Consider the following 27939-nt stretch of genomic DNA (forward strand, 5'->3'; position numbering starts at 1 on the left):
GGCTGGAGGCATTTTCCCCAGGGTCAGAAGCAGGCTATTCTCTCACTTGGGCCAGTAAGAAAAATCCAGAAAAAGTTGTCGACTCTGCCAGCAGGGATTGGCTAACGGGCCGTTATTTTCTTGACTCCACCAAGGCGGATGAAGGGGAGGCTACGGCTGAGGCCGGGAACAGTGGCGAATCTGCAGCCTCTCAGACTTTGGCCGTGCAAAGAAAGGACGGGGAAGAGAAGCAAAGCGGCGCGCATCCTGTCCAGCGATTCGCCCCGCCCGACCGGTGAATCTGCGTCTGCCGAACGCGCCACTGAAGGTTCCCCAGCGCTGGCTGGCCTCCTCCCCTCCGCCCCGCCCCTTTTCCTCAGGGACTAGTCGCAGCTTTCGTCGCCGCCGATTCGTCAAGGTCCTGGGCCGCAGCATCTGGATCGTCGTGGCGAAGCCGACTCTCCGGGGGATGCGGCCAATCTCCAGGCTCCCTGGGCCGCAACTCCCGAGCCTCCCAGGGCGCCGGCCGAGACGAAGCCGCTACCCTCGGCCCCGTGGGTCCCCCGGCAGCGCCTGTGGCGAAAGTGCGAATGCAGACCCTGTGCCCGCTGGGCCTCGCGCAGGTGGCGGTGGTGTTTGGTGCGCGCGCCGGGGAGGTGGTGGTGGGGGGGCGCCGCCGCCGCCACCGCTGCGGGGCCGGGTCTCGCGCTGCCGCTGCCGCCGCCTCGCGCCGCTGAGGTGCCGCGCGAGGTGGGGGGAGGGGGAGCCGCTCGCCGGGAGCGGGTGAGTGGGGCCGCGCGGCGCGCGTGCGCGGAGACCTGCTGGGGGGTGCAGAACGCGCCGGGGCGGGAGGAGAGGGCAGCGGCGCGCGTTCCCCCCACCCCCCGCCCGGATTCGGGGTCGAAGCCGGGTCTCGGGCTCGGTCTCGCGGTGTTTCCAACGCCCCGAAAAGGTGCCGCCTTTCGGCCGGAGGATCGGGGCGCGGGGACGAGAGCGGGTGTGTGGGAGCCGTGGCCGGGCTCGGCCCGGGCCGCTGGCCGGTGAGGAGGCGGGAGGGGGCGGGGCCTGCAGGGGGCGGGGGAGGGGTCTTGCGCCGAGGCCAAGTGGGGCGCGCGCTAGGGAGAGCGGGAAGGTAAGGGGGCTCGAGACGGGCCTGGGGCCCTGACAGTAGAGTTGGGAGGTGGAGAGAGGCTGGGTTGTTGTGGCGAAACAGAGGGTACTTGGGGGAGAATCCGGGGGAGCCCCTGGTCAGGGTGAGGGGTGGAAACTGGAGTGATGGGAGAATCTGGAATCGGGGCTGGCCAATGAGAAAAGGCAGGGGAGTCAGGCCCAAGTCCTGACCCTTCTTGCGTGTCCCCCTTCCCCTAACAGGGTAAATGAGCAAAGATGGACCAGGAAGGTGGGGGAGATGGGCAGAAGGCCCCGAGCTTCCAGTGGCGGAACTACAAGCTCATCGTGGATCCTGCCTTGGACCCTGCCTTGCGCAGGCCTTCTCAGAAGGTGTACCGCTATGATGGAGTCCACTTCAGTGTCAACGTGAGTGCCCGGGCCTTTGCTTGCCATCCGGGGAGCTCCAGGTGCCCCTGTCCTCTGTGATTCTGTTCAGCACCTAGAACAGAATCTTGAAGCCTGCCTTCTTGAAAGTGGGCAGTTGAACCCACCTCTTCTGCATGTGTGTGTCCAGATGGGCTGCTTAGAGCTCCCCAGCCTGGATTCACCCTGAGCTCTCTTTCTGCTGCTGCTTTCCTTCCTAGGACTCAAAGTATATACCAGTCGAAGATCTCCAAGACCCCCGTTGCCATGTCAGGTCCAAAAACAGAGACTTCTCCCTCCCAGTCCCTAAGTTTAAGGTAAGTGTCTGCTGGGCTCCTGGTGTGGTAGTCCTAAGAGGGTGTGGAGGATGCGTCTTGGCACTATAGCTGAATAAAAGGGTTTCCAATGAAAGGGTCTCAGCCAGATCTAGCAGTCTCTGAGGCTGTGAGACTCAGTTGTTTTGGACAGGAGGTACACTTAATCTTCTAGAAAGGGGCAGGTCAGGTGTCCTAAGTGTATCCCTGGTGGCTGGGGTGTCGACTTCTTGAAGGGTGAGGTAAAGACTCTTTAAGTGCTATACGTATCACTGTATATTCGTAGACAGTGCATCATAGCACACAAGAGTGGGATCTCCCAGTTCCTTGACAGTCAAGGGGAGTGACAAGGCCGCTGCCTACCTGGGTTGCACTGTTCCCCACCTCTCATTTGGCGATGTCATTTCCCTCTTGTTTACTTCGAGGACTCCCATTCCCCACCCTAGGCAGGATATTCTCCAGGCCTTGAACTGGGCCTGGAACACTGGTGGTTCATCATTTCCTTCTCTGATTGTTTATTCTTCCTTTCTAAATAAATTGTCTGTGGGGTCCCTTCATTCTTCTTCTTTTTCTCTTTTTTTTATTACTTTGTACACTTCACTTGGATAATCTCTTTCACACCCACAGCTTCAACTATTACCTAAATGTTGATGACTTCCAAATATCTGTTTCCAGCCAACATCTCCAGGCTTGTATGCCTGGGAGGGGGACAGTTTCATTTGGAGGCCACACATGTTTCAGATTTAAGGGATTTAAAACAAATTATCTACCCCCTTAACCTACCTTTTTCATTTTCCCTCTACTCATATGTGGCAGTACCATCGACTTAGCTGTACAGCCTGGCAGCCTGTGATTCTCTCCTTTTCTCTCACAGTTGGTCACTGAATCCTCCTGGCTCTTTTCCTTTTTATTCTTCATCTTTCTATTCTCATCGCCACTTAATGTAGACCTTGGTATTCATTTCACCTGGTCTCCTTGCCTTCGTTCTTGCCTCAGTTTCTCCTCTGCCTTGCTGTCATTTGTCTCTTTGGCTTCACTGCTCTTCTGTTTTCCTTTTGTTGCCAAGTCCATGTTTTGGGACATTGACATGTATGGTTATTGACCTGGCCAAGCCTTATCCTCCGCCTTGACACCACACCACACACTTTGCGGTTTTTCAAAAACACCAAGTTGTTTTATATTTCCATGTCTTAGGGGTCCTTGTCATTTGATGAATTGTTAATCCCCAAATCTCAGTAAGAATGACACCATCTTTATGAATTCTTCCCTGATCATACTCTGTACAAAGGTTTCCTTCCCTGGGCTCCAGAACACCATGTACGCGTCAGCTGCCGCTGGGTCGTGTTGTGTTTGTATGTGCATGTCTTGTTACTTTTCTGTACGGGAATCTCTTCCTATCTCTGTATTTCCAGTGCCTCGTTCATGGTAGTTACCTAGTAAAGGCTGAGCTAGGGAATTATTGCCCTGTGGCTCGTTCTCTCCACGTATGTTTATTCCTCATTTCTTTCTTTCTTTCTTTCTTTTTTTTTTTTTTTTTTGACAAGGAGTCTCGCTGTGTTGCCCAGGCTGGAGTGCAGTGGTGTGATCTCGGCTCAGTGCAACCTCTGCCTGCCAGGTTCAAGTGATTCTCCTGCCTCACCCTCCTGAGTAGCTGGGATTACAGGTGCCCACCACCATGTCCAGCTAAATTTTTTTTTGTATTTTTAGTAGAGACAGGGTTTTATCATGTTGGACAGGCTGGTCTTGAACTCCTGACTTCTGGTGATCCATCCATCTCATCCTCCCAAAGTGTTGGGATTATAAGTGTGAGCTACCACACCTGGCCTAGTTTGCACATTTCTGTTCTTAATTCTTGCTGTTATTCTATGGTGAGAAGAATTCAGGGAAAAGGGCTCAGGTCTGATGGATCCCTTATTTTGGGCCCCTTCCCTTGCCCCTCACTTTCCCGGACCTCTCTGTTGACTTCATGGAGCTTGCTAAAGTTTCCCGAAAGACAAAGGAACAGTGGTCAGTGTTGAGGCCCCATACCAATGCCTCTTCTTTCCCCAGCTGGACGAGTTCTATATTGGACAGATTCCACTGAAGGAAGTGACTTTTGCAAGGCTGAATGACAACGTGCGGGAGACCTTCCTGAAGGATATGTGCCGTAAGTACGGCGAGGTGGAAGAGGTAGAGATCCTCCTTCACCCCCGTACGCGCAAGCACCTGGGCCTGGCCCGTGTGCTCTTCACCAGCACTCGGGGAGCCAAGGAAACGGTCAAAAACCTCCACCTTACCTCCGTCATGGGCAACATCATCCATGCCCAGCTTGACATCAAAGGTGAGGACTCCTCTGCCTGCCACTCAGGCTTGGCCTCCAGCGGAAGTTGTACATGCAAATGCCTGTCAGGGTCAGGCAGGCGCCCAGGGTTATGATCTGAAACTATTGGGGCCAGTTGTGTTTCTGAAATCAGATCAGATTTTAGAGTGGAATTATGGTACATGGATTTTTGTATGTGTGGTGTCTCCAGCAAGGTCGGGCAATAGGTCATAATCAAGCACATAACTGTCTGTAAAAAAAAAAACATCATATGAAGGGTTGTACTAGGTAAGATGAATAGATTTTAGTAAATCAGCCCAGGTCAGGTTGGTTGCTTGGTTGGTTTTTGAGACAGGATCCTGCTCTGTCACCCAGGCTGGAGAGCGGTGGCGTGATCTTTCCTCACTGCAGCCTCCAACTCCTGGGTTCAGCCACCCCAGCCTCCTGAGTAGCTGGGATTACAGGCATGCACCACCACACCTGGCCAAAGTTTTTTTGATTATTTGCAGAGATAAAGTCTCACTACACTGCCCAGCCCGTTTTTAATTTTTTTTTTTTTTTTTTTTTTTTGGAGATGGAATCTCAATCTGTCGCCCAGGCTGGAGTGCAGTGGCACGATCTTGGCTCACTGCAACCTCCACCTCCCAGGTTCAAGTGATTCTTCTGCCTCAGCCTCTTGAGTAGCTGGGATTACATTTACGTGCCACCACACCCGGCTAATTTTTGTAATTTTAGTAGAGATAGGGTTTCACCCTGTTAGCCAGGCTGGTCTTGAACTCCTGACCTCAAGTGATCCACCTGCCTCGGCCTCCCAAAGTGCTGGTATTACAGGCATGAGCCACCGTGCCTGGCCTCTTTTTAATCTTTCTATACGCCATTCTATAACACGTATAGGTTTTGATGCCAGATTCTCAGAAATACTGGATTTTCTGGGTTTTTTGGTTTGGAAATTTGAGATAGAGAGTAAAGGAGCTGTGAACACAAGCGAGGTGGTCTGGGCTTCTGTGTTGAGTGATGGGAGCAGTGGGGTCTGTGGCGAGCTGCAGATTGCAGTATTGTCTGGAGGAGGCAGCCATTAGTGGGCACTGGCCAGTTCGCAAGTGGAAATGAGGTTTAACATTCTTGAATTTGATTTGTAAAAGAAAGCCAGGGCCGGGCATGCGGTGGCTCACGCCTGTAATCCCAAGACTCTGGGAGGCCAAGGTGGGCGGATCACCTGTGGACAGGAGCTCGAGACCAGCCTGGTCAACATGGTGAAACCCCATCTGTATTAAAAATAACAAAAATCCGGACGTGGTGGTTCATGCTTATAATCCCAGCTACTCAAGAGGCTGAGGCATGAGAATCACTTGAACCTGGGAGGTGGAGGTTACATCGTGCCACTGCACTCAAGCCAGAAATTTGGGTTTTTGTGTGAAATCTCGTGGTTTTTAAATACCATGCTTCCTTTCTCACAAGGTTTTTCTGAGGTGTTCACTCCACAGCTCCTGCGGGCTCCGTTAGTCCCCAGGTTGCTGTTCTGCACGCTTTAGTTTACAGGATAAAGAGCATGGGGTGATCGAGCCTCTGGGTTTGAATTCCAATTTTTCCAATGACCAATTCTGTGACTTTGTGTAGGTCACTTTTAAGCCTCTAGAACAGGTATTGATGCTTCCCTTCTGGTGATCCAGCATGGTGAAATAAGTAGAAGTTTTTTTGATAAATCATGAAGTGTCATAAAATACGTTGTTTGTGGTAGTTTAGAGGTAGAGATGAGGTAGAAGGTCCCGAAGGTAGAGTTATGGTAGGAGAACTGACATCCTGAAACCCAGATTCCAAGAAATTGTAGGAAACTTGAGGCCTGAGAAAGAAGCAGGAATACCAGATCAGGAAGGAGTTAGTGTCTCCGTCTGACAATTGGTTCCCATTTCCCTCTCTCCAGGACAACAACGAATGAAATACTATGAACTAATTGTCAATGGCTCCTACACCCCTCAGACTGTGCCCACTGGGGGCAAGGCCCTGAGTGAGAAGTTCCAAGGCTCGGGTGCAGCCACTGAGACGGTGAGAAGTTTGTGGCTGCCACAGCCCCTAGCCATGTGGGCATGGTGCCCAGGTGCCTGGAGCAGGAGCAGTCTTCTGGAGGTTCCGGGCTTTCCCGTTAAACAAAGAAGAGCCAAGCAAAGCTGCTGAGATGCTTTCAAAAGACAGGGAACTAGGGGCTGGGCGTAGTGGCTCACGCCTGTAATCCCAGCACTTTGGGAGGCCAAGGCGGGTGGATCACAAGGTCAGGCAATTGAAACCATCCTGACTAACACGGTGAAACCCCATCTCTACTAAAAATACAAAAAATTAGCCGGGCATGGTGGCGGGCGCCTGTAGTCCTACCTGCTTGGGAGGCTGAGGCAGGAGAATGGCGTGAACCCGGGAGGTGGAGCTTGCAGTGAGCTGAGATCACGCCACTGGACTCCAGCCTGGGCGACAGAGCGAGACTCCGTCTCAAAAAAAAAAAAAAAAAAGGGAACTAGGATTCCTGGTTTGGGGAAGGGCAGGTTTCAAGTGGTGTTTGAGCCCATTCTTCTCTCCTTGCCCTGCTCTGTCACTCCAGGCCGAATCCCGCCGCCGCTCTTCCTCTGACACAGCTGCCTACCCAGCAGGCACCACTGCAGTGGGCACTCCTGGCAACGGCACCCCCTGCTCCCAGGACACAAGCTTCTCCAGCAGCCGACAAGATACCCCATCTTCCTTTGGCCAGTTCACCCCTCAGTCCTCCCAAGGAACCCCCTACACGTCTCGGGGCAGCACCCCCTACTCTCAGGACTCCGCCTACTCCAGCAGGTACAGAGCAGACCCCGCCTGGGGCCCCGCCCGCAAAGTCTGGGAGCTGCCACTGGGAAGAAGATGCCCAGAGTCTCTCCAAGAGGGAGTTGGAAATAATTTGTCCTAGTTTCTCTGTGGATTCAGTCAACAAATTGCTGTCCTCGGGGAACACACTAGCTAGGAACCCAACATATAGCTCTTCTTTTGAGGGCAGCATAGAGGGCCTTTGGGCCCTGGGACCCAGGACGCTCTAGTTTGGTCATAGAGAGCTGAGTCCAGCTAACTCCCCTGCTTCTTCTCCAGCACCACTTCAACCTCCTTCAAGCCCCGGCGGTCAGAGAACAGCTACCAAGATGCCTTTTCCCGCCGCCACTTCTCTGCATCTTCAGCCTCCACAACCGCCTCCACGGCCATTGCCGCCACCACTGCAGCCACTGCCTCATCCTCTGCGTCTTCCTCCTCATTGTCCTCGTCCTCCTCGTCGTCCTCTTCCTCCTCATCTTCTCAGTTTCGTAGTTCTGATGCAAACTACCCAGCGTATTATGAAAGCTGGAATCGCTACCAGCGCCATACTTCCTACCCACCACGCCGGGCCACACGGGAGGAACCCCCTGGAGCCCCTTTTGCTGAAAATACAGCTGAGCGCTTCCCACCTTCCTACACCTCCTACCTGCCCCCCGAGCCCAGCCGGCCCACCGACCAGGACTACCGGCCTCCTGCCTCAGAGGCTCCACCCCCGGAGCCTCCAGAACCTGGTGGAGGTGGGGGTGGAGGAGGCCCCAGCCCTGAGAGAGAAGAAGTTCGGACTTCCCCCCACCCAGCCTCACCTGCCCGCTCTGGCTCCCCAGCCCCGGAGACCACCAATGAGAGTGTGCCCTTCGCCCAGCACAGCAGCCTGGATTCCCGCATCGAGATGCTGCTGAAGGAGCAGCGCTCCAAGTTTTCCTTCTTGGCCTCTGACACAGAGGAGGAGGAAGAGAACAGCAGCGTGGTCCTTGGGGCCAGAGATACAGGGAGTGAGGTGCCTTCTGGGTCAGGACACGGGCCCTGCACACCCCCTCCGGCCCCAGCTAATTTTGAGGATGTGGCACCTACAGGGAGCGGGGAGCCAGGGGCTACCCGGGAGTCTCCCAAGGCAAATGGACAGAACCAGGTGAGGTTGGGGTCAGCCAGAGGAGGCACCTGGGCTCTGGGAGTCAGGGTTGGGCCTAGGGGAGAGGGAAGGGAACCAGATGAGAAAGTAGGGCTTGGGACAGGCAGAAGCCTTCTGTGACCCTCCTCTGCCCCCGCAGGCTTCTCCATGCTCTTCTGGAGACGACATGGAGATCTCCGACGACGACCGGGGTGGCTCACCCCCTCCGGCCCCGACGCCCCCTCAGCAGCCTCCACCGCCTCCCCCTCCCCCGCCGCCTCCTCCTCCCTACCTGGCGTCCCTTCCTCTTGGTTATCCTCCCCACCAACCTGCCTACCTCCTCCCACCCAGACCTGATGGGCCGCCACCCCCTGAGTACCCCCCACCTCCTCCACCACCCCCGCACATCTATGACTTTGTGAACTCCCTGGAGCTCATGGACCGACTTGGGGCTCAGTGGGGAGGGATGCCTATGTCCTTCCAGATGCAGACCCAGATGTTAACTCGGCTCCATCAGCTGCGGCAGGGCAAGGGATTGATTGCCACCTCAGCTGGCCCCCCCGGTGGGGCCTTTGGGGAGGCCTTCCTCCCGTTTCCACCCCCGCAGGAGGCAGCCTACGGCTTGCCCTATGCTCTATATGCACAGGGGCAGGAGGGCAGAGGGGCATACTCACGGGAGGCCTACCACCTGCCCATGCCCATGGCAGCCGAGCCCCTGCCCTCCTCCTCAGTCTCGGGAGAGGAGGCCCGGCTGCCACCCAGGGAAGAAGCAGAGCTGGCAGAGGGCAAGACCCTCCCGACAGCAGGCACCGTGGGCCGTGTGCTCGCCATGCTGGTCCAGGAGATGAAGAGCATCATGCAGCGAGACCTCAACCGCAAGATGGTGGAGAACGTGGCCTTCGGAGCCTTTGACCAGTGGTGGGAGAGCAAGGAGGAGAAGGCCAAGGTGAGGCCAGCGCCTGGGACCGGGGAGCCCTGGGCTTTGCAGGAGGAAATGGGCCTCTGGCTCCTCCAGGCTGCACAGCTCAGAGGAGACAGGTGATGGAGGCGAGTGGAGAGAGGCCGCAGGCCCTCCGGGCCACCCTGGCTGGGAAGGGGAGTTGATGGGACAGAGAAGCAGGCACAGATGGGCCTGGGAGGCAGCAGAGCTTTGTCCTGGCTCCATTGCTTGCTTGCTTGCGGTGGACAAGGCCCTTAGGTCTCTTCAAGGTTTGGTCTTCCATTTTGCCACTTGTGAAGTGGGAATGGTGGCTATTTCTTAAGACTGGTGGGTGAAATGAGCAGACTTTTGAGAAAATGCCATGTGGGGGCTGGGACAGGTGTGACCACGATATGGAGCAGCAAGTAGATGCATTCTGTATTCCTGGGGTCCGGGAGTAGGTCTCAGGCAGGAGGGAATGCCTGGGTTCTGGGCGCTGGGGCTCAGCCCCACTGCTGCCTGCAGCCATTCCAGAACGCGGCCAAGCAGCAAGCCAAGGAGGAGGATAAAGAGAAGACGAAGCTGAAGGAGCCTGGCTTGCTGTCCCTTGTGGACTGGGCCAAGAGCGGGGGCACTACGGGCATCGAGGCCTTCACCTTTGGGTCAGGGCTGAGAGGGGCCCTGCGGCTGCCTTCATTCAAGGTACTCAGAACTGTCGTTTTGTGGGGTAGGGTGGGGAGAGGAAGAGGGGGCCTCCTTCCTTGGGGTAGGGGTGGTCAGGAACCATGAGTGTTTGAATTTTTTCTTTTTTTTTTTTTTTTTGAGATGGAGTCTTACTCTGTTGCCCAGGCTGGAGTGCAGTGGCCTGATCTCAGCTCACTGCAACCTCCGCCTCCCAGGTTCAAGCAATTCTCCTGCCTCAGCCTCCTGAGTAGCTAGGGTTACAGGCACCCGCCACCATACCTGGCTAATTTTTGTATTTTTGGTAGAACTGGGGTTTCTCTATGTTGGCCAAGCTGGTCTTGAACTCCTAACCTCAGGTGATCCACCTGCCTTGGCCTCCCAAAGTGCTGGGATTACAGGAGTGAGCCACCGTGCTCTGCCTGAGTGTTTGAGTTCTAAACAGGCCCCATCTTTTCCCCATCCCCCAGGTAAAGCGGAAAGAGCCATCGGAAATTTCTGAGGCCAGTGAGGAAAAGAGGCCTCGTCCCTCCACTCCTGCTGAGGAAGATGAAGACGGTGAGCAGGGTCAGGCATAAGGAGAAGGGGTGTGCTGCGTGGGTTCTGATGGGAGAGCAAGAGGTGGGGATGAAGGGGTCAGGTCGTCCTGAGGGCACAGCCAGGTGGAGGTGCAGGGTTGAAATGCAGCAGTTCTGAGAGGTGTGGGATGCACCAGGTAGGGTTATCCCCGGATTGTAGTTGCAGGTCTTCCTCTGGTCTGCTGATTTACGTTTTCTGTATTTTGGGTTTTTCCACCCATGAAATTCAGTGTCTGGAATCACAGAATTCCGAATTAAATGAGGCATCTTCCCAGGTTTCCCACCTGATGCTAATGCCTTCCTACCACCTTCCTCCTAGTTTGCTTGAGTTTGAGCCCTTGCTTGATAGCTACCATGGCCTGGAAACTTGCCCATTGAGTCAGATCTGCTTTCCTGGAGACCCACTGGCCTTCATACTCTTTTCTTCGGCCACGCATAACAAGTCAGCTCCCTCTTCCACCCGACCAGAAAATGATACAAGATCAAATGGACAGGACATGTTTAAAACTGTGTGGGCTGGGCGCAGTGGCTCCTGACTGTAATCTCAGCACTTCCAGAGGCTGAGGCAGGAGGATCACCTGAGGTCAGAAGTTCAAGACCAGCCAGGCCAACATGGCACAACCCTGTCTCTACTAAAAATACAAAACAGCCAGGCATGGTGGTGTTCACCTGTAATCCCAGCTACTTGGGAGGCAGAGGCACGAGAATCACTTGAACCCAGGAGGTGGAGGTTACAGTGAGCCAAGATTATGCCACTGCACTTCAGCCTGGGTGATAGCATGAGACTGTGTCTCAAAAAAAAAAAAAAAATATATATATATATATATATACACACACACATGCACACATATATATATACACATATGTATATACACGCACACATGCACACATACACACATATATATGTATACACACACACGTATATATATATATGTTAAGGCCAGGCAGGGTGGCACTCACCTGTAATCCCAGCACTTTGGGAGGCTGAGGCGGGCGGATCACAAGGTCAAGAGATCGAGACCATCCTGGCCAACATGGTGAAACCCCGTCTCTACTAACAATAGAAAAATTAGCCAGGCGTGGTGGTGGGTGCCTATAGTCCCAGCTACTTGGGAGACTGAGGCAGGATAATTGCTTGAACCCGGGAGGCGGAGGTTGCAGTGAGCCGAGATTGTGCCACTGCACTCCAGCCTGGCGACAAAGCGAGACTCCGTCTAAAAAAAAAAAAAAAAAAAAAATATATATATATATATATATATATATATATATATATATGTAAGCCAGGCACGATGGCTCACGCCTGTAATCCCAGCACTTCAGGAGGGTGAGGCAGGAGGATCACTTGAACCCAGGAGTTCAATACCAGCCTGAGCAACATAGGTAGACCCTGTCTCTACAAAAATTTTAAAAAATTAGCTGGGTGTGATAGCATGCCCCTGTATAGTCCCAGTTACTCAGGAGACTGAGGCAGGAGGATTGCTTGAGCCCAGCAGGTTGAGGCTGTAGTGAGCTGTGATCATGCCACTGCACCCCAGCCTGAGTGACAGAGCAAGACCCCGTCTCAAAGACAAAAACAAAACTATGAAACATGAGGTAACTGAGGTGTTTGAGTTTCTCTGGTGAGCTTCCAAATTCTCATCTGTAAAATGAAGACCATCAGGAAGATTGATAATAGTATATGTAAAGCCCCTTGCACAGGGCAAGTATCTTGTGGTTGATGGTAAATTTCCCCAACTACCACTCTGCTGGCCTAGACCCTGAAAGAGAGAAGGAGGCTGGAGAGCCCGGACGTCCGGGGACCAAGCCCCCAAAGCGGGATGAAGAGCGAGGCAAGACCCAGGGCAAGCACCGCAAGTCCTTTGCTCTGGACAGCGAAGGGGAGGAGGCGTCCCAGGAGTCCTCCTCGGAGAAGGTGAGGGCCCGGTGCCAGCTCCTGGCCGAAGCCGACTTCCCCATAGCCAGCATCTCTGTGGTTGGAGCCCCAGCAGCTGTGCCTGGTGTAGGACCAGTTGTCCCTTTCCTGTTAGTTCCCATTTGTCTTTTTTCTTAAGGATGAGGAGGATGACGAGGAAGATGAGGAAGATGAAGATCGAGAGGAAGCTGTGGATACCACAAAGAAGGAGACAGGGGTGTCGGATGGTGAGCACAGACAGTGGAATTGACTTTGGGCTCGGAGGAGGGGTTCGGCTGCCTGGCTAGCCGTTTTCTGAGCCCATATGACCTTCCTGCTGGGCTTGTGGGTCACCTTTGCCCTCTGCAAGGGCATCTGTTTGGGCCACATTCTTAGGAACCCTTGGCCCCTTGACAGCAATAAGCTCAGTACTCAAAATGCTCCCTCCTGCTCCCTCTTCTGCTGAGACATAGCTGTCCAAAAGGACAGCCTGGCAGAATGTTTTTTTTGTTTTGTTTTGTTTTGTTTTGTTTTTTTTGAGACAGTTTCGCTCTTGTTGCCCAGGCTGGAGTGCAATGGCGCAATCTTGGCTCACTGCAACCTCCACCTCCTGAGTTCAAGTGATTCTCCTGCCTCAGTCTCCGTAGTAGCTGGGATTACAGGCACCCACCACCACACCCAGCTAATTTTTTGTATTTTTAGTAGAGACAAGGTTTCACTATGTTGGCCAGGCTGGTCTTGAACTCCTGACCTCAGGCGATCCACTCACCTCAGCCTCCCAAAGTGCTGGGATTACAGGCGTGAGCCACCACACCCGGATTTTATTTTATTTTATTTATTTATTTTTTTTTTGAGACAGAGTCTCACTTTGTCGCCCAGGCTGGAGTGCAGTGATGTGATCTTGGCTCACTGCAACCTCAGCCTCCGTGGTTCCAGTGATTTTCCTGCCTCAGCCTCCCAAAGTGCTGGGATTACAGGTGTGAGCCACCACACCTGGCTAATTTTTGTATTTTTAGCAGAGATGGGGTTTTACCATATTGGCCAGGCTGATCTCAAACTCATGACCTCAAGTGATCCACCCACCTCGGCCTCCCAAAGTGCTAGGCTTTCAGGTGTGAGCCACTGCACCCAGCCTCTTGGAGCAGTGATTTCCCTGTCTCTTCTTTCTGTCCTCCCTCTGTTCCAGTCCATTTCCAAACTGCTTATAGAATCTCTTTCCTAAAATGCACTCCTGACCCTGTGACTTCCCTCCATAAGGTCCTTCCTGGCAACTTGTTCTCCACAGGGTGTCCCCCCCAGGCCAACACCATGGGCCATTTATCTCCTGGCCCTGTTCTGTTCAGCTCCATCTCGCCCTCCTCCAGTCCGCTCCCCAGCTGCCACCACCTTCTAGTCTAACTTATCCAATTCTGTTCCTCAAAAACTGTGAAATTCTTCAGTTTCTTCGAGCCCTTCCCGTACATGAGCAGTCTCAGAATATAGAGTCTGTCATGTTTTTTAACCTTTTCAGCCCAGAATCCTTTTTCACCCAGTCCTTCGTCCAGACTGGGTCCTAAGACCCACTTTAGGAAGGTTTGAGTGCCAGAGCAGCCTGTTTCCCAGTCTCCAAGCCTCCACTTCCTCTTGCTTCCGACATCCCTGTGCAGTCCCCATATCTGTGTGGTGGACTCCTTGTCCTTGAGTTCAGCTTGTCCCCTGGGATGCTTTCCTTGTCGGGCCTCTTCAGACAGAGTCTAGGGCTTCCTTTGCCATCCTCCGTGCGTGCTGATGTTTATCCCACAGTGAAAATGGTTTGCTTATGCAGCTCCTTGGTCTGTTGGACTTCCCCGTCCCTAGCCCAGAGCCCAGCATCCACAGCAGGGAGTGAGTGAGGAGCCCACGGCTGGCCAAGTGAGGTCTGCCCACCTCTCCTGACTGCCCCTTCTGGATTTCCAGGCGAGGACGAGGAAAGCGATTCGTCCTCCAAATGTTCTCTGTATGCTGACTCAGATGGCGAAAATGACAGCACATCGGACTCCGAGAGCAGCAGCTCTTCCAGCTCCTCATCCTCCTCCTCCTCCTCGTCCTCATCCTCCTCGTCCTCTTCATCCTCTGAGTCCTCCTCTGAAGATGAAGAGGAAGAGGAGCGGCCAGCAGCCCTTCCCTCAGCCTCCTCGCCCCCCAGGGAAGTCCCAGTGCCCACGCCAGCACCTGTGGAGGTGCCAGTGCCAGAGAGGGTTGCAGGCTCCCCAGTTGTACCCCTGCCCGAACAGGAGGCGTCTCCAGCAAGGCCTGCAGGTAGGTGCCACAGGGCTGTCGGTTGGATCTCTCTGTGTGTGTGTGTGTGTGTGTGTGTGTGTGTGTGTGTGTGTGAGAGAGAGAGAGAGAAAACAGTGGTATTTGCATTTATTGTGTATAAGTGTGTGACTTTATTAGAAAAACATACAAAGAAAATGTCACCATCTCCTGTCACTCCCTTCTAAAGACATTGATTGTCTGACACACCTCAAACTGCACCGTCATGGTGGTTTACAGAACCCCAGGCTAAGCTGCCTACTAAAGTAAAATGGGTTGGTCTCTTCTCAAGTAAATTAAGGAGAAAGTGCCCAATTGAATAAGTTTTTCCTCCTAATTTTTCTTAAGCCTGTTCTTTAGTGAGTAGTGAACAAGTGCAGGTGATTAAATGGGCAAATAGGTAGAAAACAAGTATTAACATTAACACAGAACTTGGTCCTAGCTGCTTTCCTTTGTTCATTTGTACGTCTAGTTGTTATACTCTAGCACATTCGCATAGCTTAGCCTGCTGAGGGAACCGCTCTTTCAAGCAGTAGATATTTTTTGAGTGCTCATCACAGCCAAACAGTAGGTGCAGGGGATGGGATGCTGAGCCTCACAGGCAGTGTTCTCACTGTCATCATGCTTACAGTCTACAGGGAAAGACATCTTCATTGAGTAAGCAATACATAGGAGGCTGGGCGTGGTGGCTTAAGCCTGTAATCCCAGCACTTTGAGAGGCCAAGGTGGGCAGATCACTTGAGCTCAGGAGTGGAGTTGAAGACCAGCCTGGGTGGCCGGGCGCAGTGGCTCACACTTGTAATCCCAGCACTTTGGGAGGCCAAGATGGGCGGATCACGAGGTCAGGAGATCGAGACCATCCTGGCTAACATGGTTGAAACCCCATTTCTACTAACAAATACAAAAAATTAGCCAGGTGTGGTGACAGGCGCCTGTAGTGCCAGCTACTCGGGAGGCTGAGGCAGGAGAATGGCGTGAACCCAGGAGGCAGAGGCTTGCAGTGAGCCGAGATCGCACCACTACACTCCAGCCTGGGTGACAGAGCGAGACTCCGTCTCAAAAAAAAAAAAAAAAAAAAAGAAGAAAAATACATAGGAGGCCAGGCGCAGTGGCTCACGCCTGTAATCCCAGCACTTTGGGAGGCCGAGATGGGCAGATCACGAGGTCAGGAGATTGAGACCATCCTGGCTAACGGTGAAACCCTGTCTCTACTAAAAAATACAAAAAAATTAGCCAGGCGTGATGGGCGCCTGTAGTCCCAGCTACTTGGGAGGCTGAGGCAGGAGAATGGCATGAACCCGAGAGGCGGAGCTTGCAATGAGCCGAGATCACGCCACTGCACTCCAGCCTGGGCAACAGAGCGAGACTCCATCTCAAAGAAAAAAAAAAAAAAAAAAGACCAGCCTGGGCAACATAGTGAAACCCTGTCTCTACAAAAATTACAAAAATTAGCTAGGCGTGGTGGCACACACCTGTGATCCCAGCTGCTCGGGAGGCTGAGGTGGGAGGATCACTTGAGCCCAGGAGGCAGAGGTTGTAGTGAGCCGAGATCACACCACTGCACTCCAGCCTGGGTGGCAGAGCGAGACCCTGTCTCAAAAAAAAAAAAAAAAAAAAAAAAAAAGAATAGGAAAACCTGTGGTTACGAACCATGAGAAGCACCAGGAAGAGGCACAGGGCAGCCAGCCGGAGCACATATGCAGGAGGAGGAAGGCTTCCTGCTGAGGTACTGCTGGGCTGAAGTCTGGGCAAAGCAGGCAGCACGGCTGGCTTAGTGTGTGCAAAGGCCCTCCAGCAGGGGAAGCAGCGGGTTGGAAGACTGGAAGAAAGCCAACCCTTCAGAGGGTTGAGCACAAGAGGGCACTGGGGTGGCTGAAACTGGAGAGGTAAGTGAGGGTTGGGCCCAGCAGACAAATAGGCCAGTCATGTCAGCAATTTGGCCTTTATTTTGAAGTAGAAACCCATCAGAGGAATGACATGGTCAGATGTATGTTTCGAAAAAATGCAGTGCAGAGAAAGTTTGGAAAGGGACCACAGTGGATGTAGGGTGCCTCTTAAGTGGCTGTTGTAGAATGTAAGGCGAATTATGGTGATAGCTTGGACTTAGGGTGTTGCAAGGATAGATCAAATAAGTCAGTGTTCAAGATGTGCTATGAACTTTAGGAGGCCGAGGCGGGCAGATCACTTGAGGTCAGGAGTTCGAGACCGGCCTGGTCAACATGGCGAAACCCCGTCTCTACCAGAAAATACAAAAATTAGCCAGATGTGGTGTTGTGTACCTGTAGTCCCAGCTACTTGGGAGATGGAGGCACGAGAATCGCTTGAACCTGGGAGGTGGGGGTTGCAGTGAGCAGAGATCATGCCATAGCATTCCAGCCTGGGCAACAGAGTGAGACTCCATCTCAAAAATAAGATGTGCTGTGAAGATGTGCATGGCCTCCCAGGGGTCTCCCAGTTGCACGTTGTTGAGAATCCGTGGTCTGAGATAGGCAGTGCCCACAGGAAGACCTCCTCACACTGGTGCACTCTACTAAGCTCCAGACCCCATGAGAGGGGAGTTGAGGCTCTCATTACACCTCAGATGACTCTCCAACCTCTTCTGGGCCCATTGGTTAGCAGAAGGGCCTGTGGGGTCACCGGCAGGTCAGAAGGCATGGATCTTAGTCCTCTTCCATTCTCATCAGAGCAGGAAGGAGAGGGGCCTGACCATATCTGCATTTCAGAAAGCCCATTCTAGCAGGAGGAGGAGAGATTTGGAAGAGAGGAGCAAGGAGGTGGGTGACATGAGGAGGTTTGAAAGGATGCAGGTGAGATTTAATGGCATGAACCAAAGCCGAGCGGTTCTAATGTGGCAGAAGAGTGGAGTGGAAATGGGGGTGAGGATTAGAGAGAAATTTAGGAGGTAGGATGAGTTGGTTAAACTTCCCCAGGAAAAGAAATTTGGGAAGAAAACCAGGATTAGGAAGAAAACTGATGAGTGTAGTTGGGGTTGCGTTTGAGATGCCCCTCGGGCTTCCCAGTAGAAACAGTGGCAGTTGGATCCATGGATCTGTGGTCTGGAAAGAACGGTAGGCTGGATATGAGGTCGGTGCTTAGGTCTTGAAAGTGTAGCAGTGAATTCACTTGTAGACCCAGGTAGGCGAGTGGAGGGAGAGAAAGGGCAGAGCCTTCCCATCCTGTGAGAGCGGTGGGCAAGCAGGGCCCGAGGAGGCTGAGAGCGGTGACCAGAGGCAAGAAGGGAAGCAGGTAGTGGAGAGGTTCTGCAAAGCAGGGAGTGGCCTTGTATCACCAGGCCACCAGCAAGGCTGAGATAGGAAGTATCTGTTGCATTTGACAGTTAGGAGGTCATTGGTGACCTTATCAATTTCAGTTGAGTGGTTCAGACTGAGCCAAGTTACAGGGTGTTAAGGAATGAGGGGAGGGGAGTTTTCTGGAAGGGTGGACCACTCTTGCTGAGATAGAAAGGAGAGTTGGGGCCGGGCGCAATGGCTTACACCTGTAATCCCAGCACTCTGGGAGGCTGAGGTGGGCAGATCACTTGAGGTCAGGAGTTCGAGACCAGTCTAGCCAACATGGTGAAACCCCATCTCAACTAAAAATACAAAAATTAGGCTGGGTGCAGTGGCTCACGCCTGTAATCCCAGCACTTGGGAAGGCTGAGGCGGCAGATCATGAGGTCAAGAGATCAAGACCATCCTGGCCAGCACCAACATGGTGAAACCCCATCTCTACTAAAAATACAAAAACTAGCTGGGCGTAGTGGCGCACACCTGTAATCCCAGCTACTCGGGAGGCTGAGGCAGGAGTAATCGCTTGAACCGGGGAAGCAGAAGTTGCCGTGAGCCAAGATCGTGCCACTGCACTCCAGCCTGGTGACAGAGTGAGACTGTCTCAAAAAAAAAAAAAAAATTAGCCATGCATGCTGGCAGGCGCCTGTAATCCCAGCTGCTCAGGAGCCTGAGGCAGGAGAATCACCTGAACCTGGGAGGTGGAGGTTGCAGTGAGCCGAAATCGTACCACTGCACTCCAGCCTGGGTGACAGAGCGAGACTTCATCTCAGGAAAAAAAAAAAAAAAAAAAAAAAGGAGAATTGGGGGTTGTGACATCAGGTCAGCTCCCATGTGTCAAGTACCTATGTGTGCCAGGCTCTAGGCATAGCATGTTGACAATTCATTTTCTCATTGAATCCCCACAACCTCCCCCCCCCTTTTTTTTTTTTTTTTTTTTTTTTTTTTGAGATGGAGTCTCATTGTGTTACCCAGCCGGGAGTGCAGTGGTGCAATCTCGGCTCACTGCAACCTCCGCTTCCCGAGTTCATGTGATTCTCCTGCCTCAGCTTCACAAGCAGCTGGGATTACAGGTGCACACTGCCACGTCTGGCTAATTTTTGTATTTTTAGTTAGGCAGGGTCTCACCATGTTGCCCAGGCTGGTCTCGAACTCCTGACCTCAAGTTATCAGCCCACTTTGGCCTCCCAAAGTACTGGGATTACAGGTGTGAACCACTGCGCTTGCCCCACAACCTCCCTATGATTCCCATTTTATAGATGAGGGCTTCAAGGCTTAGTGAGATGCAGGAACAAACTAAGGTTACCAGCCAGAGCTGGAGAGAGAGCAACAAGAGAGGGCAGGGTTGAGGGAGGGGTTAGCTTTTCCAAGTAGGTGAAGCTTGGGCATGTTCCACTGAAGGGAACGGGCCAGGTAGATGTGCCAGGAGAGAGGAATGCTTGCTGGCATGGCCTTTTTGGGGAGGTAGAGGAGTAGCTTCCAGATGTGATGCAGTTATACCCTGCGGTGGGGAGGCAGGGAGATGGGGGTGTTGTGCCTGAGTCCTCTTTTGACCCTATGCTGTAGGAGTGTGAGAGGAAGGGTGGAGTAAGAACCTTGGAAAGTGGAGAAAAGTTGCTCCAGTCCAGGCGCGGTGGCTCTCATATGTAGTCCCAGCACTTTAGGAGGCCGAGGCAGGAGGATCTCTTGAGCCCAGAAGTTCGATACCAGTCTGGCTAACAACGAAAAAAAAAAAAAGCCAGGCATAGTGGCACGTGCCTGTGGTCCCAGCTTCTGGGGAGGCTGAGTCGGGAGGATTGCTTGAGCCTAGGAGGTTGAGGAGGCTTCAGTAAACAGTGATTGTGCTGCTGCACTGTATCCTGGAGACAAAGCAAGCCTCTCTCCTGGGCCTCCCCATGCTGGAAGGCCTTGCCGGAGCTGGGGCCTGGGAGTGAGGGGAGAAGAGGCTGCTGGCTGGCTCCACAGGGTAAAGGTGTGGTGGAATGATGAGGACCTGGGGCTGTGCTGGGACAGGAGAGGGCAAAGTACGGGCCCTGGGGTCTGGGCAGGGTGGAGGAGGAAGTTAGGAAGAGGGTGATGTGCTAGAGGGAAACTGAAGGATGAGAAGTTGAAGGTGCAGTGGGGCGGACTGAATGGACAGTGGGGAATGTTGGAGAGGATGGGGAGTCTCCAAGGCAGAGCCGTTCTGGGGTTGACAAGGCCAGGTGTGTGGCTGCTTGAGGGGAGCTGAGGGTGATTGAAGGGGATCACTGGAGATGCAAGAATCCGGGTAAACAGGCGTGATTGCCAAGTCCCCTGGGGAGGTGGCAGAGGCGGAAGAGGAGAGGAAGATGCCGGAAGCCCCTTGGTGTCTGGATAGTGAGAGGGCACGACAAGGGAGTCTGAGTTACCGAGGACAGAGGAACCGTGGCTCAGAGCAAGGGGTCCTTAGTGAAGGCTCACTGAGTTTCTTCTCTTTTTTTTTTTGAGATGGAGTCTCGCTCTGTCACCAGGCTGGAATGCAGTGGCGCCATCTCGACTTACTGCATCCTCAGCCTCCCGGGTTCAAGTGATTCTCCTGCCTCAGCCTCCTGAGTAACTGGGACTAAGGCACGCGCCATCACGCCCGCTAATTTTTGTATTTTTAGTAGAGACGGGATTTCACCATGTTGGTCAGGATGGTCTCGATCTCTTGACCTCGTGATCCACCCGCCTCGGCCTCCCAAAGTGCTGGGATTACAGGCGTGAGCCCCCTCGCCCGGCCAGCTCACTGAGTTTCTAATAACCGGAACCAGTTTCGGTCACCACCGTCTTACTGATTGCCGCCTGGGGATGTTAGTGATGGCCCTGGGGAGGGGCAGGTTATGCAGTAGGAACTGGCTTCTGGGGCCTCGCCCCATGGACCTAAGCGTGGCAGTAGAGCAGTTCTCAGAGGAAGGTGGTGGGAGTCGTATTGACTGGGCAGGTGCCCCCAAAAGTTGTCTCCTAAATGAAAGGGATGGGCAGGTTTCCTTCGGGACAGTCGCAGAGGGAAGTGTGTGTGCAGCAGCTGTGCTGGTGGAGGAGTGTGTTCTCCTTCGAGCGAGGCTTCGCGAGGACATGCAGGCTGAAGCGCGAGGTGGTCTGTAGCGGGTGCTGCCCCAGCGTGGTGGGGAGGAAGGTGAGAGGAGGCCTGCGTGTATCTGGGTCCTCACTGGCTTCCTGGAGTGGGTTGCTGCCACAGGCTGAGACCCCAGCGGGTGTCTAGAGCCTAAGGTGCAGCCAAGGGCCTGGCTCAGGGCGCCAGGGTTGGGAGTGTGGTGGACTCAGGTGAATCGCTGCCTCCTAGGGCTGGGCCTGGTGCCGGCGGCCCTGTTGGCGCTGAGTGGGGAAGCCAGCTGTGAAGCCAGTGAGTCCGTGGGCTGCAGTTCAGAGCATGAGCTCAACCCACATGGCCTGGGAGCAGAGCTTGTTCTGTCATCTGGTAACTGACCACATCTCTGTGCCTCAGTTTTCCTGTCTGTAAGATAGGACCCTCTGCTGGGTGCGGTGGCTCACGCCTGTAACCCCAGCACTTTGGGAGGCCGAGGCGGGCAGATCACGAGGTCAAGAGATCGAGACCATCCTGGCCAACGTGGTGAAACCTGTCTCTACTAAAAATACAAAACTTAACTGGGTGTGGTGGTGCATGCCTGTAGTCCCAGCTACTCGGGAGGCTGAGGCAGGAGAATCACTTGAACCCGGGAGGCGGAGGTTGCAGTGAGCCGAGATTGCTCCACTGCACTCCCACCTGGTGACAGGGCGAGACCCCATCTCAAAAAAAAAAAAAAAAAAAAAACGATAGGAACCTCTTTGGGCTGTTGTGAGGATTACATCAGTAATCAGTTACTCTACATAAGAGGTATGATTGGTGTTAGGCACAAAATCCATTGGGCTGGCTCTGAGAGCCTCATGCAGGCTTTCCCAGGGATGGCGGCCAAGGGAGGATGCACTCCTCGTCCTGGGGGTGCGCTGGGGAGGCAGCACCCCCAGTTCAGAGCCACTGTGTTCCCTCCCCAGCCACCCACATCCTGGGATCTCCGCTCCAGCCCTGCTTCTCTAGCAGCACTGTCTCCTGCCCCTCCCCACAGGGCATGTTCAAGTTCTGTAGGGGATGGGGAGGAAGGCAAGTTTCATAAAATATTTTAATACAAAGATGCCGCTTTTTAGGTTGTATCGTGTTCACCTTGCTAAACTGAGAATATTGTTTATGATGGAGATAATGGATATTTTAGCTGAAATGTGGCTGACTGGGTCCTTGGCATGCGACATGGCTGGGGCCTGGGCACAGGGCTGTCCCGCCAGTCTGGGTAGGAAAGTGGAGTCCAGGGCGAGTGGTGCCGCCCTTCTCAGCGTGGCTACAGCTTATGTTGTGTGGTGTCCCCTGCTGGACTGTGGCTCCCGGAGGACATGGAAGGTGTGTGTGTGGACTCCGAGTGTCCCTCACATGTGTCACAGCGGGAACGAACGGGTGGGAAACCCCCTCTCATCAAGGGAGTTCATCTTGCTGGGATGTGGGGCTGAGGCCAGGGCATCTGTGTTCTCCTGAAGTTCCTGGGCGGAAGTGGGGGAGAGCACACAGCCTGTGGTCATGGGCAGCCAGGGCGGCTGAGCCTGGGTCTCCCTGACCTCCTTTCCTTCCTATGTGCTTCCTTCCCAGGCCCCACGGAGGAGCCACCCCCCAGTGTGCCCCTGCCTGCCCCAGAACCACCTGCTGGGCCCCCGGCCCCTGCCCCACGCCCCGACGAGCGTCCCTCTTCTCCCATCCCCCTCCTGCCCCCACCCAAGAAACGCCGGAAAACTGTCTCCTTCTCTGCCATCGAGGTGGTGCCAGCCCCGGAGCCCCCTCCAGCCACACCGCCGCAGGCCAAGTCTCCCGGCCCAGCCTCCCGCAAGGCCCCCCGGGGCGTGGAGCGGACCATCCGCAACCTGCCCCTGGACCACGCATCTCTGGTCAAGAGTTGGCCCGAGGAGGTGTCCCGAGGAGGCCGGAGCCGGGCTGGAGGCCGAGGCCGCACCACCGAGGAAGACGAGGCTGACCCAGGGACAGAGGTGGACCTGGCGGTCCTGGCCGACCTGGCCCTGACCCCTGCCCGGCGCGGGCTGCCTGCCCTGCCTGCTGTTGAAGACTCAGAGACCACAGAGACATCGGACGAGGCCGAGCGCCCTGGGCCCCTGCTCAGCCACATCCTCCTGGAGCACAACTATGCCCTGGCCGTCAAGCCCACACCCCCTGCGCCAGCCCCGCGGCCCCCGGAGCCAGTGCCCGCACCCGCCGCCCTCTTCAGTTCCCCAGCTGATGAGGTCCTGGAGGCCCCTGAGGTGGTGGTGGCTGAGGCGGAGGAGCCCAAGCCGCAGCAACTGCAGCCGCAGCGGGAGGAGGGCGAAGAGGAGGAGGAGGAAGAGGGGGAGGAAGAGGAGGAGGAGTCCTCTGACAGCAGCAGCAGCAGCGATGGGGAGGGCGCCCTCCGGAGGCGCAGCCTCCGCTCCCACGCCCGGCGCCGCCGCCCGCCGCCTCCACCCCCGCCACCGCCACCCCGCGCCTACGAGCCACGCAGTGAGTTTGAACAGATGACCATCCTGTATGACATTTGGAACTCAGGCCTGGACTCAGAGGACATGAGTTACCTGCGGCTCACGTACGAGCGGCTGCTGCAGCAGACGAGCGGGGCCGACTGGCTCAACGACACCCACTGGGTCCATCACACAAATATCCTGAGTGTGGGTGGCCTTCCCTGGGCTTGGGTCCTCCCCCGACCCCTCCTGGCACCTGCATCTGTCCCCCACTCTGTCTGCCTCCCCTCTGGCTCCAAGCCATCTTTTCTCATCACCTGGTGCCTCTTTTCTGCCTTCCAAAGCATTTCTGGCAGCAACAATGGGGCTGGGGCTTTCTCCCCTCTCCCTCACCTGGGTATGCTCAGCAGTGTGGGCCCCGCCCTCTCCTTTGGCTGGGACGCAGGTGGCCAGAGAGGAGCCGTTCTCTTCCTTAACACCCTGCACTCACCAACCTGACCACCCCAAAACGCAAGCGGCGGCCCCAGGACGGGCCCCGGGAGCACCAGACAGGCTCAGCCCGCAGCGAAGGCTACTACCCCATCAGCAAGAAGGAGAAGGACAAGTACCTGGACGTGTGCCCAGTCTCGGCCCGGCAGCTGGAGGGCGTGGACACTCAGGTGGGCCCAACCCCGCCTCTGCGTCCGCCTCCTGCCACTCACCTCCCTGCCCTGCTCACCTCCTCCCTGCCCTGCTCACCTCCTCCCTGCCCTGTGTCTCACAGGGGACGAACCGCGTGCTGTCCGAGCGCCGGTCCGAGCAGCGGCGGCTGCTGAGCGCCATCGGTACCTCCGCCATCATGGACAGTGACCTGCTGAAACTCAACCAGCTCAAGGTGAGGCTGGGCTGCAGTGGGGGCTGGGTGGGGTGGGGTGGGGCAGGAAGGGGCAGAGGCCAGGGGACCACCCAGCAGGCTCCTGTGGTTCCCTTGAGTGGAGTTGGAGGGTAAGCGGCCAGAACGCCCTCTGCCCAGGAAGTCTGTGGGAAGAGCGAGGGTCTGGGGTATGGGAGGTGTCTGGCAGTTGAGTCTCCCTTCTGCCCCCCAGTTCCGGAAGAAGAAGCTCCGATTTGGCCGGAGCCGGATCCACGAGTGGGGTCTGTTTGCCATGGAACCCATTGCTGCTGACGAGATGGTCATCGAATACGTGGGTCAGAACATCCGTCAGGTGAGGCTGCACTCCCAGCCCTGCCCTGGCTTCTGATGCAACAAGACAGTATGGGGGCTCACACACATGCTGTTTGTCCGGTTAAAGCCTTGCACACTCCCTAGCCCCGGTACCTAGCCAGTGAGACCAGCCTCCCTCTGGTGTGGTCAGCAGGTGTCAGTGGTCCAGCAGGGGGCATGGCTGATGGCACTGCTCCATTTCTTTTTTTTTTTTTTGAGACATAGTCTCTCTCTGTTGCCAGGCTGGAGTGCAGCGGTGCGATCTTGGCGCACTGCAACCTCTGCCTCCTGGGTTCAAGCGATTATCCTGCCTCAGCCTCCCGAGTAGCTGGGACTACAGGCGTGCGCCACCATGCCCAGCTAATTTTTGTATTTTTAGTAGAAATGGGGTTTCACCATGTTGGCCAGGATGGTCTTGATCTCCTGACCTTGTGATCTGCCTGCCTTGGCCTCTCAAAAGTGCTGGGATTACAGACGTGAGCCATTGCATCCAGCCAAGCGCTGCTCCCTTTCAAAGGGCCTGGGAAGCGGGAGGACAGGCACTGAACAAGTATCCACACAAAAGGATGGTGTTCCAGCCTGAGCAATATTGCCAGACCCCATTTCTGCAAAAAATACAAAAGCTAGCTGGGCGTGGTGGTACATGCCTGTGGTCCCAGCTACCTGGGAGGCTGAGGTGGGAGGATCACTTGAGACCACGAGGTGGAGGCTGCCGTGAGCCAAGATTGCACCACTGCACTCCAGCCTGGGCAACAGGGTGAGACCGTGTCTCTAGAAAAAAAAAAAGCCAAAAGGATGGCATTTGGTATTAACAAGATCTGGGGAGTTGGACTATGGGAACACACACCTGGGGGGCCTAACACCTCCCAGAGACCATGGTGCTTGAACAAAGCTGAAAGGAGCTCGCAGGCCCAGACAAGTGGCAGTGTGTGTGCGCTTGGTTGCGAGACACCATGTGCACGAACCTGGAGGCAGAGTCGTCTTCACGAGTGTGGAGGTCAGCTTGGCTCATTAGAAACCAGGGCCATGGCCAGGCGCGGTGGCTCACGCCTGTAATTCCAGCACTTTGGGAGGCCGAGGCAGGTAGATCACCTGAGGTCAGGAGTTCGAGACCAGCCTGGCCAGCGTGGTAACACCCCGTCTCTACTAAAAATACAAAAATTAGCCAGGCATGGTGGCAGGTGCCTGTAATCCCAGCTACTAGGGAGGCTGAGGCAGGGGAATCGCTTGGACCTGGGAGGCGGAGGTTGCAGTGAGCCAAGATCGCGCCATTGCATTCCAGCCTGGGCGACAGAGCAAGACTCCATCTCAAAAAAAAAAAAAAAAAAAAAACAGGGCCAGTGGCAGCGACGTGCGGCTGGAGGGAACAGGAAGCCCAGACCGCAGACCGCACGGGCTTGGGAGCCTGTGAATCCACTTGGGCCTGTGATGAGAGAGGAGGAAAGTCCCGGAGCTTTCTGCAGGAGAGGGTCCTTCCTCAGGAGAGGGTCCTTCCGCAGGAGAGGGCCCCATGGCTAGTGAGCTCCATGTCTAGGCTGACACCAGTATCCAGGCAAAGGCAAGGGTGGCCCGACCCAAGCAGTGGCAGTAGAGGTGACAGAGAGGAGGCTTTGGGTGCAAGGTGGTTGGCTGGGCTCAGTGAGAGGGTGAGGGGGACGGGAGGCCCTCTCTCGGTGCTGCTCTTAGCTGCTGGGAGTATGGTGGGATGGCCAGTGAGATGGGTGCGAGGAGGAAGAACAAATATGTGGTCAAGATGAGCTCCAGTCTGGACATGTGGGGTTGCAATGCCCCAGAGACATCTAGGGGATGACGCCCAGCAGCTCCATTGAGGTGGCTTTTGGCTGGAAATGGAAGTTTGGGAGGAGTCCCCACCACATAGCTGGCGGCTGAGGCTCTGGAAGGGAGTGAGGTCACCCGAGGAGGGCGCGCAGAGGCTTCTCACTGTCTTCTGGGAAGTAAGGGTTGCTCCTCACACGGAGGTGCGGGGCCTGACATGGGCGGCCTGCCATTTGCATTGGCTGGTGGCAGCCAACAGGTGCCTGTTTTGGAGAGAGGTCCAGGGAGGAGAGATGAGCGGGGTGCCGTCGGTGACATGGCCACTCATTTCAGGAGCTGCCCCAACCCCAGACTTGCCCCAGCAGTCCGGGACCCCACTGTGACCAGGCAGATGCTCGAAGGAGCCAGTGGCTCTCCTACCCAGTGCAGATTTCCCTGGAGTCCCCTGCGGGTGACTTAGAATGGCCACCAGAGGCTTAGGATGCTGCCCCAAAGAGGGAGGGCTCCTGGAAGCAGAGTCGAGAGAGTCAGTGCCAGGTTAGCGGGAGCCGGAGGCAGAGCTGCAGCTCCAGGCCTGGTGGGCGTGGACCTGGGGTGCTGGCTGGCAGGCGTGCTCAGGGGCAGGAAGTGGGGGACTCTTCCCTGACCATCGCATCTCACCCTGGCAGATGGTGGCCGACATGAGGGAGAAGCGCTACGTGCAGGAGGGCATTGGCAGCAGCTACCTGTTCCGGGTGGACCACGACACCATCATCGATGCCACCAAGTGCGGCAACCTGGCCAGATTCATCAACCACTGCTGCACGGTGCGCCAGGGGCCAGCCGGGGCAGGAGCTGGGGGTTGGTGGGGGTGGCCACGGCTCACACGCCCTTCCATCCACAGCCCAACTGCTACGCCAAGGTCATCACCATCGAGTCCCAGAAGAAGATTGTGATCTACTCCAAGCAGCCCATCGGCGTGGACGAGGAGATCACCTACGACTACAAGTTCCCACTGGAAGACAACAAGATCCCGTGTCTGTGTGGCACAGAGAGCTGCCGGGGCTCCCTAAACTGAGGTGGGGCAGGATGGGTGCCCACACCCCTATTTATTCCCCCTGGTGCCCTGAGCTCCCAGCACCCCCCCAGCCTTAGTGGGCTCAGCAGGGCCCACATGCCTCCATCTCCAAGCGTGGGGTTGGGGGCCCCAAGCCCAGCGAGGGAGCCTCAGTCCCTGGAGGCAGCTTCTGCCTCTCCTGTCACCCCTGCCCACCACCCCCTGATTGTTTTTCTTTGAGGAGAAGAAGCTGTAAATGTTTTGTAGCAGCCAGCAGCTGTTTCCTGTGGAAACCTGGGGTGCCGGCCTGTACAGATTCTGTCCTGGGGGGCTGCACAGTCCTCTCGCTTTGTGTTAATGGGGACTTCCCCTTATGCCCTGCGTGTATCCCTCCCCAGTTTAGGGGTCTCTGGGGGCAGTGGCCATGTTCTCCCCCTGGGGGGGCTCTGCACCCCCAGTCTTGGGGACTCCGTGCCTGGAACCCTGCCTCATCTGTTCCTGCCAGACCCTGAGGGTCACCCTCCCACCCTGGTGTCATACCCCGGCTCAGCCAGGCCAGGATGGCGGGGTGGGCCCCTTCTGCTGGGCTGGACTGTACATATGTTAATAGCGCAAACCCGACGCCACATTTTTATAATTGTGATTAAACTTTATTGTACAAAAGTGTTTGGTTGGTGTATTTGGGCAGGAACGAGGGGTTGGGGGTGGAGGGCACGGAGGGTTGGG

At 55.3% G+C, this 27939-nt stretch overlaps 1 protein-coding gene across 4 annotated transcripts; it reads left to right on the forward strand.

Annotated features, from left to right (window-relative positions):
- Window positions 1–466: 466 nt before the first annotated feature.
- On the forward strand, window positions 467–27876 carry SETD1A (SET domain containing 1A, histone lysine methyltransferase). 4 transcript variants are annotated; one of them, XM_024233348.3, is made up of 19 exons: window positions 467–602; window positions 1351–1515; window positions 1734–1829; window positions 3876–4146; window positions 6047–6168; window positions 6713–6942; window positions 7228–8077; window positions 8217–9002; window positions 9501–9677; window positions 10127–10214; window positions 11989–12146; window positions 12286–12373; window positions 14061–14402; window positions 22344–23393; window positions 23684–23856; window positions 23961–24071; window positions 24283–24402; window positions 26846–26983; window positions 27061–27876. In XM_024233348.3, the coding sequence occupies exons 2-19, from the start codon at window positions 1366–1368 to the stop codon at window positions 27232–27234; spliced, it is 5124 nt and encodes a 1707-aa protein (XP_024089116.2). In that variant the 5' UTR covers window positions 467–602; window positions 1351–1365; the 3' UTR covers window positions 27235–27876. The 4 variants fall into 4 exon arrangements, with proteins under 4 accessions (XP_024089116.2, XP_054390867.1, XP_054390868.1 ...); XM_054534892.2 differs by having other exon boundaries at window positions 476–563; XM_054534893.2 differs by lacking the exon at window positions 467–602 and adding an exon at window positions 649–762.
- The last annotated feature ends 63 nt before the right edge of the window (window positions 27877–27939 follow it).

This window comes from Pongo abelii, chromosome 18 (assembly GCF_028885655.2).
Source record: "Pongo abelii isolate AG06213 chromosome 18, NHGRI_mPonAbe1-v2.0_pri, whole genome shotgun sequence".
Taxonomy (NCBI): domain Eukaryota; kingdom Metazoa; phylum Chordata; class Mammalia; order Primates; family Hominidae; genus Pongo; species Pongo abelii.